The sequence below is a fragment of the Nicotiana sylvestris genome, chromosome 7 (genome assembly GCF_000393655.2).
Source record: "Nicotiana sylvestris chromosome 7, ASM39365v2, whole genome shotgun sequence".
Taxonomy (NCBI): Eukaryota; Viridiplantae; Streptophyta; class Magnoliopsida; order Solanales; family Solanaceae; genus Nicotiana; species Nicotiana sylvestris.
Genome location: NC_091063.1, coordinates 5476932 through 5488143, shown reverse-complemented (window position 1 = coordinate 5488143; position 11212 = coordinate 5476932). Strand labels below are relative to the sequence as shown.

The window sequence follows — 11212 nt, the reverse complement described above, 5'->3', positions numbered from 1 at the left end:
AATGATACTTTCCTTGGCCCCCGTCCGGTGGTCCGATGGAGGAGAACAGGTTGGTAACGTTGTTCGTCTCGTTTGGCATATCGATGGTTGATGGGGCGAAAGATTTCTGAGTTTGGTAATTTTGCTCGACTCACCTCCCCCTACTTCATTGCGCCTTTGTCTCACGTGGGTTGGGTTTTTCCTTCGCATTCCTCTTGGTGGGTGATCGTATTTCTTATCATTGATCTGGGAGAAACTAGGAAATTTCACTAAGAAATCCCCACAAACGGCGCCAAATTGTTTGACTCAAAAGATATCGAAACCTTTTTGAACAAATCAATCAAAGAAGATGAAGGGGTAAATCTTAGTCAGACATAATTAATTCCAGATCAAAGAGCTAGTAGTATGAATCGCATATAAGATAAAAGAAATGTAAATGATCTTATTGAGATTCAATATTGTGTCTCCCATCGATCGATGGGAGATAGCTTAACATCTTTTTCTCTAGGTTATTTTTTCCTATCAAGAATACAAGAAGAGAGCTCCAGAGAGAGAAAAGAGGGAGCAGCCCCCAGATCGAAGGTTTTCCCTTACTATATATAGTCAAGGCACCCTTGCTCTTTGCTTGGTCCGACGCTCGCCTGCCTCCAATGTGTCTTGATCGTCCCTTTAGGCGCTGCTCCTTCCGACTCGACGGATGTCGAGAAAAGGGTGCAAAGTGGATTATGTTATTTTTTACTGTCCGGTCTCTTAGGTGGGACGTTGATCAGTTCGGTCATGACGGTTAGATGTTGACCAATACAAGAGGCATTTGATACATTTGAATTACAAATAGAATCGTAACATTCAAATCCAAAACTATTGAAGAGAAGTTAAATGGAACTTACCTTGATGAGAGCAACCTGTTGCCAGTTCAAAAATTAAAACTTTTTAGTACAAAAAAGAATTATAGCTTAAAACGTGGAAAAAAAGGTTAAGAGAAAATTTAGAAGATAATAAGGATGCAAAGTACAAACGACAAAGCAGACTGGTGAAGCTTCTTGTTCTTCACTGTTTTGTCTTTTTACCATATACCATGATGTTAGAGATTGAAGAATACCTTCATCCCAAACAATTATTGATCCATTTCAATTGGGGTATCACAAGGAAAGATGAGAGGAACCAAAACCTGTTAAAAGGAAAAAGGCATCTATGTTCTGCATGTTAGAAAAATAATTTGGTAACTCAAAAAGAGATATTCAAATTGTTGTCTAGGTTCATTCTTGTTATATTTTATGAACAAATCATTATTATACTATTAATTTGAATATATTTAATGTGTGTATTAGTAAATTTGAATAGCTTTGAATACAATATTTCTATTAGTTTTAAATGGCTATTATTATTTATTATGGCTATCAAAATCAATTAATTTTTTGAATCTGACCATTTGATAACATTCCGTGCTTAATGGTCTTTAAATATGTAACGTTAGAGCCTTTGGTTTTGTAACGATTCTTTCTTGACAATCATATGTCCACTTTGGACTATATATATGTATATTGTGTTCTTTTTAAAAAAGTATGTGAAAAGAGTAAAAAAAATTCATCTCCTCTCTTTTGTGCTGGGTTTTTTTCGATACAATCTTTGTTGTTTCTGCTCCTAGTTATACTAGAATAGCTTGTTGAATCCTAAGAGATACGCCTAATTTTATTCATCCCGGTGTAGGCGAAATATCCTTAAGGACAATGTCCTTGACACGCTTCAAGCTAAATCTTTTATCCTCCATATTCATCAAATTTTTTCCAACAATCTTAAGGATATTTCTATACTATTTCCATGAAGAATATCATTTCTGGAATCTCGAGAGTAATAGATGATAGATGAACAAATATTATCATATTGATATCATATATTGTTGTTGCTAATTATACTTTGGCATGCACTCTTGACAAGTTATTATTCAATCACATTATGAAGATCAAAATGCATCACAAAATTAAGGTGAGAAAAGCTCAATAGTGATTGTGTGATTACCTTTTGGTATGTGTTGTTGTATTAAAATTGCTTGGAAGTAAGGTTGATTAAGCAACCTCTTGGTGAGTTAAACCGATAATAATTATGTCGATGAATTGTGATTGCCAAAGCGCAATAGCCATTGTAAGAAAATAAATCTTTCAATGGGAAGAGTAGATATATTCTCTAGAGACATATTGTGATTTAGCAATTGCTTAGAGATGAGAAGTTTTCATACATATTTTGAGTAGTCAAAAGAGGATTTGGCCGATCCTTTGACTTATAAGTGAAACATCGAGGGGTAGAGACTTTTGCCAATTTGAGATATATCAACAATGATGGTAACCCAACCTATGTGATTGGAGATCCCATGAAGCAGGTTCATATGGGTAATAACAAGTCATTAGTTGATCAAATGTGCACTATTAAATTATGTCTCTTCCCATGGTGTGTGTATATAGTGCAAGACTGCAAGGAATGTGAGGCTGAATTATTAAATTCTTAATCCAATAATCCATAGCCTATTGTAGGTGGTGTATTGTGCTGCAGAATACACTTGATGGATGAACCTATATGAGTGTGGAGTGGGGCCGCTCTTATGAAATTTGTGGCGAAATTTCTAGAGCACTCATGAAAACCAGGCACGCGCATGGCCTATTATCGCAAAACCGCGACAAACAACAAAGTGTGTGCGAGTATAATGTGATAGATAAGATACTAAACTTACAAAAGAATTCTTGGTTCATAAAAGTTTTAAACTTCACCAATTGTTCTGTAAGTTTAATCTTATTTTATGTAGATCTGGTTCATAGTCCAAGAGACATCAGATTCAACGCATTATGCTCATTTGTGAAAACCCAGCAAAACTTTTTGTTTCACTTTATTACTTAATATTCTTTTTGAGTTATGTGGGAGATTGTTAGAAAAATAAATTGATAACTCAAAAAGGGATATTCAAATTGTTGTCTAGGTTCATTCTTGTTATATTATATGAATGGATCTTTATTATACTATTAGTTTGAATATATTTAATGTGTGTAATAATAAATTTGAATAGCTTTGAATATAATATTTTTATTAGTTTTAAATGGCTATTATTATTATTTATTATGGCTATCAAAATCAATTAATTTTTTGAATCTGACCATTTGATAACGTTCCGTGCTTAATGGCCTTTAAATATGTAACAGTAGAGCCTTTGGTTTTGTAAGGATTCTTTCTTGACAATCATATGTCCACTTTGGACTATATATATATGTATATTGTGTTCTTTTTTAAAAAAGTGTGTGAAAAGAGTAAAAACTTTTCTTCTTCTTTTTTTGTGCTGGGTTTTCTTCTATACAATCTTTGTTGTTTCTGCTCCTAATTATACTAGAAGAGCGTGTTGAATCCTGGAGATACGCCTAATTTTATTCATCCCGGTGTAGGCGAAATATCCTTAAGAACAGTGTCCTTGACACGCCTCAAGCTAAATCTTTTATTCTCCATATTCATCAAATTTTTTCCAACACTGCATTTGTAAGCAAGAATTGGAAGAAAAATGCCCATGCACTAATACTCACTCATAATTGTGGTATTTAATTTATTTTAGGAAGAGAAAACGGAAGCAATAAAAAGGAAAATAGAGAGATTTCAATGAAGTAGTAATAAATGAGTAGTATTAAGAAGAAAGAGATAAATCAGGTAACTTATAAATTTTCGATGTTTTTTAGATGAAAAATAAGGGAAAAAAGCAAAAAACTGAGAAAAAATATAAATAGAATTTTTTGCATATAAGAGATGTCACATCACTTTTTCATTTCCCTCTTTTACATTAATGTATAGATGCTTAAACGCATCTAGTTTTTACACCAAATCAATGTACTTTACCATGGTTAAGTAATAAATAAGGCAAATATATATATATTAATCATGGTAAGATGGCCATATTGAGGTGACTGCTAGGGATTATGACGAGATGCATGGCGGGTTTGATTTCGGAGTTAGGAATGAGAGTGATACCTCATTATTGATTTTTCCAAAGCTTTTGAGTGGTGTTAGCTAATTCGTGTTCTAGAAGAGGAAGGAACACTTGGTCACTTTCCGGAGTAAGGTTGCCACGACTCAGATTGATTACCTTCTTCTTATGAGGGGTGATAGGGACCTTTGCATTGATTGCAAGGTTATCCTGAGTGAGTGTCTGTCAACACAACATAGGCTCCTAGTAATGGACTTGGAGGTCAAGAGAGTAAGGAAGAAGAGAGCGGTGTACGACCGACCAAAGATTAAGTGTGGAGCCTTAACTAAGGCAAAGGCGAAGGAGTCGGGGGAGAAGTTATTGGCTATAAGGGCCTAGAGGAATAGTGGGGACGCGAGTAGTATGTGGACCACAACAGCTAACTACATTAGGGAAGCTGCTAGAGAGGTGTTAGGGGTATCGAAAGGTTATTCGGGAGGCCAAAAAGAGGATTGGTAGTGGAATAAGGAGGTCCAAGGAAAAGTGAAAGCTAAGAAAGCACCATATATGAAGCTAGTGGGGAGAAAGGATGAGGAGGAGTAGAGGACCTGTAGGGAGCGTTATAAGAAGGCAAGGAAAGAGGCAAAATTGACAGTCACGACGGCTAAGACTACAACTTTTGAGCGATTGTATGAGGATCTTGGGGGCAAAGGAGGCGATAGGAAGCGGTACAGATTAGCCAAGATTAGGAAGACAAAGGCTCGAGACCTAGATCAAGTGCGGTGCATCAAAGATGAAGATGGTAAGGTTTTGGTGGAAGGGGCATGTATTAGGCGTAGATGACACGAGTACTTCCATAGACTCCTGAACGAGGAAGGGGACAAGAACATCGTACTAGGTGAGCTGGAAACTCAGGGAGTCAGAGGAATTTTGGATTTTGCAGACGTATTAGGAACGAGGAGGTTGGGGGGACAATGCGGAAGATGAGCAGGGGTAAGGTAACTGGGCCTGACAAGATCCCAGAAGAATTTTGGAAGGAAGTGGGTCGGGCAGGCTCAGATGGCTTACTGGGTTGTTTAATGTAATTTTCAGGGTGAAGAAGAGCCAGAAGAGTAGTGGTGGAGTTTGATGATCCTGTTGTACAAAATAAAGTGATACTCATGAGTGCAATAACTATAGGGGTATCAAGTTGTTGAGTCATACTATGAAAATTTAGATAGAGGAGCGTGCGATGTAGTGTTACTATTTCCAGGAATCAGTTCGAATTTATGTCGGGAAGGTCTACTAAAGAAGTCATTCACCTTATGAGGAGATTGGTGTAGCAGTATAGGAAAGGAAGAAGAACTTGCATATGGTATTCATATACCTGGAGAAGGCATATGATAAAGTTCTGAGAGAGGTCCTATGGAGATGTATGGAGGCTAGCGATGTTCTAGTGGCGTATATTAGGGTGATTAAGGACATGTATGAGGGAGCGCAGAATTGGGTGAGGACTACGGGAGGAGTCTCAGATTATTTTCCAGTGGAGATGGGGTTGCATCAAGGATCGGTTCTTAGCACGTTTTTGTTTTCTTTAGCGTTAGAGGTGCTGACGCGACACATACAAGGGGAGGTGCCATGGTGTATGCTATTCGCTGACGACACAGTCCTAATTAATGAGACGAGTGACGGAGTTAACGCTAGGTTGGAAGTTTGGATATAGACGCTGGAGTCTAATGGTTTAAGTTGAGTAGGTCGAAAACTAAGTATTTGGAGTGCAAGTTTAGTGATGGGATGCATGAAGAAAGAGTGGAAGTGAAGATTGGTACTTAAGTAGTCCCCAGAAGAGATAGTTTCAAGTATCTTTGGTCTATTATCCAAGGTAACGGGGAGATTGACGAGGATGTTACCCATCGTATTGGAGCGAGATAGATGCGATGGATGCTCGCCTCGGGGGTTTTGTATGATAAGAGTGTGCCACCTGAACTTAAGGGCAAGTTCTACAGAGTGGTGGTTAGACCGGCTATGTTGTATGGAGCTGAGTGCTGGCTCGTCAAGAAGTCTCATGTCCGGAAGATGAAAGTAGCTGAAATGAGATGTTGAGATGGATGTACGGTCATACCAGGAGGGACAGGATCACGAATGAAGTTATTAGGGACCAGGTAGGAGTGATATCGGTTAGAGGACAGGTTGCGGGAGTCGAGTGAGATGGTTCGGGCATGTGAAGATGTGAGACATAAATGATCCGGTCAGGGGGCATTAGAGGTTGTCCATTGCAGGTCTGAGAAAGGGAAGTGCATGCCTAAGAAGTATTGGGGAGAGGTAGTTAAGCAGGACATGTCATTGCTCCAGCTTACCGAGGGTATGGCCCATGATAAAAATATGTGGAGGTCGAGGATTAGGGTTGTAGGTTGACGGATAGTAGTGTGTTCCTCCTAGACTTACCAGTAGTACTAGGTCTATTTTGTATTATCTTATTCATGGTTCTTTACTATTACATGTTGTGTCATTCGCGCCTTACCTTAATATATTGTTGTTACTATTGTTTGCTACTTGTTGCTTTATCTCCATTGTTCTTTGCGCCGAGGGTCTATCTGAAACCGCCTTTCTATCTTTATAAGGTAGGGATAAGGTCTGCATACACAATAGCTTCCCCAGACTCCATTTATGTATACTGATTTTTTTTTTTTTTTTTGTAATCATGGTTAGATGATAAAAAAGAGTTACGGCATTATGGTATTATTAATTTGGTGTAAACATGGATGTGGATAAATCCTTTCGTTTAGCAGTTGATCATAGCGGTCGTCCACATCTGGTCCAACAAATTCGACTATCATACATGACGTAATTGGAATAAGAAATTCTCAGCCACTTTCTTTGCCATGACTTGTTATTTTAGTTTTAGCCTTAGAATAATGAGAGAGAGAGAGAGAACTTTTGGTCGGATAGAGCTTTACAACAAGTTCTCTAATCTCAAATTTCACTGTTAATCCCTGCACTCAGAAAGCAGGCACGAGAAAAAAAAAAAAAAAAAAAAATGGAGGGGGGAGGGGGGATTCTGAATTTTGCCATTGTCACACACCAGCAAATCCAGCTTGAACCTGCAATACAAAGGCTTCTTGTTTTTTGTAGGGTGCTGCGCTGTGCCTGTCTATGGATCTTCTAAAAAAGTTTTTACAAGTCGTATGCTCGTAATTAATGTTAATAGGCTAATATACACTTTATTTTGCCAAATATCTCATTTCTAAACTTCAAGATTATTGCTACTTTCCAAGTAGATGTCCATTGGGGGTCTTCATATGCAAAACCAAAATCTTGGGATTAGGATAATCATTTGTACAAAATTAAAAGAACAAATAGTACAAAATATTGGGACAGGATATTTTCGTACAATTCTATATTTCCAAGTATTATACCAGAGCATCTCCATATCCACATGAATGAGCATAAGAACATGACTCTTTCATTTCCACATGAATGCAACCTTTGACATATATATATTTGGATTATTTTTTTGATAAGGATATTCAGCATACCTACTATATGCCATCTAGCTAATTTAGTTTCTTTTGTTCCAAACTTCTGGGAATAAACAGTAGCAAGATGGCTAGGCATAGAACCCAATGAAATCACCAAAAAGGAATATTTGTAATTGCTATTCCAAATAATAGCAAATGCATAAATGCTAGGTTTACAATAATAATGAACCTTGACATATTAGCAATAATTCATGGACAATGTACGAAATAGCACCGGCTGCTGTGTATGAAATTCAAAAAGAATCTAATAACTTTTTGTGGATCCAAGGAATAAAAAGCCGATGATTTTCTCGTACGTTCTTGGTTCACATACAGGCCATGCAAAAAGAGATGGCAATCAAAAGTTTGGGCTTACCAGCTCAGAACAATCAGGAGTACTGGTAGAATGATATGCTCTTATCGTCGGATACACTGGCAAGCATACAAGACCTAACATCAGTCCTTGATGGTGGTCCAAACGCCACAGACCATACCTGGTCAGTGTGGTGGGTTAATGTCTGTGTAGCTGCTCTCATTTTAAGATCCCACAGCCTAACGGTCTTGTCACTAGAACCTGTTGCAATGGCTGCCCCATCTGGAGAGACATCCACACTCAAAACCCAACTCGCATGACCTGACAAAGATGTGAGCAAGGTTTTACCCTCAGCGTCATACACATGCACATGACCATCATCTGATGCTGAGAAAAGTATCCTTGAATCATGGTGTGAAGGCGAAAACACAAGAGAGCGCACAGGCATGGAATGGCCTTCCAAGAAGTGGAGGAACTTCGCACGTGCCACATCAAAAACAGAGATAGTTCCATCAACTGAACCACAGGCAAGAAGTCTACCATCAGGATTCCATGCAACTGACAGGACAAATTTCTTGTTGCCACTTTTCTCGGATGGTTGTGTGCCTCCTTGCCGCGGAATTGACAATGTGGCAATGAGTTGCCACTGAGTGGTATCCCATAGCTTGACTGATGAACTACCACCTCCGGCTGCTGCCAAAGTGCCACCCTGAAAAATGTGGAGAACCATAATGAGGCTGCCTAAAACCAATCATCTAAACATGAGTAGAAAAAAGTAAAGACATACAAAAAGGTTTGCTGTATAAACCTTGAGAACCACATGACAATTACAGTTAAAAACATAAAAGTAGGTTTGCTTATAAACCTTGAGCACCACATGACAATTAGAGTAAAAACATAAAAAAAAGGTATGCTTTATAAACCTTGAGCACCACATGACAATTAGTCAAGTAGCAAACACAAAGAAAAAAGAAAATCCTGATGTATGATGAACAAGGAATAAAGACAAACGAGAGGGAAAACATGGAAATGGGATTAAAGCAAAATATTTTGCGAGCCCCGTGTCAACCAAGGAAAAGAACCAATCACGGTAGACACCGTAGGCCTCCCCATTGTCAACCAAGGAAAAGAACCCAATCATGCTCTAAAACATAATCCAACATAATTTTGGATTTTACTTCAAGTATATAAGTTACGAAGATCACCGCAATTCAAAATCAAGAAATAATAAAAATTCCATAGCCAACCAACTTATCTCTTCTCGTAGCAAAACCTAAAAGCACCTCATAGCTAATTCCATAAATGAATTAAGAAAATACTTTATTTTAGTTCCATTCATGTTGACTGTACATAAATATCGCACTTTGCAACCAGTCAGCCTCATTAACTGAAATCTTAAAAGCAGTTATTTCCATTCCATAACGATGAAAATAAAGGAAAAAACATAATGACATGCTGAATTCAGGTGTTCTAAAAGGAAGGTAGCAAAACATTCAACTACAAATTCAAATATTTTGATCTAGCTCAGTACAGGAACATAGATGCACGCAAAGCTGTTAACTACTCAATCCACTAATGCCCATAATCACCGATTGGATCTGGTCGTCCCTAACACGAAGTTATTATCATCCTTCTTTTTACAAATCAGATAAAACAAAATCTGATTTCAGTAACTTAAAACAATCTGAACTTAAAACAATCTGATTCTTGTGATCTTATATTAGTAATTTTACAAACTAGCCTTTTAAAATTGTTATCTTTTGATTATTTGTTTGTTAAGGTATATAAATCATATGACCTAACGAAGCCTATCCCTAGAAAACTGAGTCTTAACTCTTAAGTAAATACGGAACACTACAAACTTGTCCCCATGCCATGAACCAAAAATATAAGTGTATCAACCATCACTGCTCCTAATCTGAACTCCTGAGACAAACATAAAGAGTTCACTCACTACCAAAGAAGCAAATACTACTTTCTCAAAAGAAAAAAGAAGAAAATGCAGTTACATTACACCGCTGCCAGTAAGAATGAAAGACAAACAAAAAATTCCTAAGCAAACCAGTTCAAATATGTTTCAAATCCCACATCAGTTGTGCCTGGATTGTTTGGTCTCCTTACATGTTCTTGGGCAATCCTCATCTCATAAGCTAGCTATTGGAATTGAGTTTGGCCCGAGGTACATTTTCTTATCAATATGTAGAATGAAAAAAATATTGAGATTCCATATTCAGTCATATCCAAGAAACAAGCTTCCACTATTCTGCGTCAGTATGCTAAATAAAGAGCTTGCATTTAAGCATAAAGCTTGTATAAAAAGTTTAATTAATTCCCTCAATTTGCCCACATTTTTTAGATAAAGCTTGTATCTTTTTCATTTGGTATATCTCTATAACTCATCTACTACGTAAAACAACATTGCATTAGAATGCACAGCCATTAGATTTAATAAATTTTTTTTTTTTTTTTTTTGCAAAAAAAAAAATTCCTTGCTTACATCGGGACTAAATTGCAATTGCCAGACTTCAGAAGGAGGAGCTTCGAGAGTGGCGATGGTGTTATTAGTATCAACCTCAAACACTCTAATGAAACTGTCTATAGAAGCAGACGCCGCGATCCTGCGATTCGGATGAGCGGTGACTGATACAACGCCGAGGCAATGACCGGTGTTTGTCTGAAGGCAAGTGAATTTGGTTGGGTCCCATATCCTGACCGTTTCATCAAGTCCTCCGGTGAGAAGTAGCGCCGGTTTATCGCCGGTCGATCGGACCCACGCCGCCGTCCAAAGTGAGTCCTCGTGCGCGTTCTGGATACTGTCTAGTGAAGCTAGTTTCATGGTGATTTTGGTAATGGTTAAACCCTAGGAGATGGAAGTGAAGATCTCTGCTGTCACTTTCGCTTACTGAGAGTGAAAAGGCAGATTTACTCCTGTTTTGTAGGTAAGTCCTTCATGTTACAATAATTACATTCTGGTCTCTTATTTTACTTCTCTCGGGGATCAAATATGCGATCCACAAGCTGGACTCAATTGGCAGTCATATGTGGGGCTTTTGCATCTATACCCCGTTTTGGCCTTTTGGTCACAATTGAACCTATACATGTTTTACAAAAAAGTTTGCAAGCGTATTCACTTTAAGATTAACTTCATACTTATCGGGTCTGAAGTTTAAAAAAAATTAGTCTGAAGTGAAAAATTGCACTTCAAATGTACTTAAGGCCAAATAGGTTGAAGTGCAACCAATGATTTCATGCACTTAGGAGTCGTTTGGTAGGGTGCATAAGAATAATGCTAAATAGGGTGTATTAGTAATGCTGATATTAGTTATGCTTGCATTAGTTATGTGTCACCTCCTTTTTCCGTCCCCGCGAGGGTACAAGGAGTTTTTTCCAATTAAAGGACAATCGAAACAGGATTTATTTATTTATTTCAGAGTCGCCACTTGGGAGATTTAGGGTGTCCCAAGTCACCAATTTTAATCCCGAATCGAGGAA

The 11212-nt window shown here is 37.8% G+C and overlaps 1 protein-coding gene across 1 annotated transcript; it reads right to left on the bottom strand.

Moving 5' to 3' along the window:
- Positions 1-7518: 7518 nt before the first annotated feature.
- Positions 7519-10639, bottom strand: LOC104216021 (WD repeat-containing protein VIP3). The gene is made up of 2 exons (XM_009765981.2): positions 10218-10639; positions 7519-8429 (listed from the first exon to the last, which is right to left on the bottom strand). Exons 1-2 carry the CDS (start codon positions 10554-10556, stop codon positions 7797-7799), a joined length of 972 nt encoding a protein of 323 aa, XP_009764283.1. The 5' UTR covers positions 10557-10639; the 3' UTR covers positions 7519-7796.
- Positions 10640-11212: the final 573 nt, after the last annotated feature.

Excerpts from the sequence above, each read along its gene's own strand:
- LOC104216021 (XM_009765981.2), bottom strand. The coding sequence starts at position 10,556 with ATGAAACTAGCTTCACTAGACAGTATCCAGAACGCGCACGAGGACTCA. Across the intron at positions 8,430-10,217 it reads AATTGCAATTTAGTCCCGAT|GGTGGCACTTTGGCAGCAGC; the intron begins GTAAGCAAGGAA and ends CACATTTTTCAG.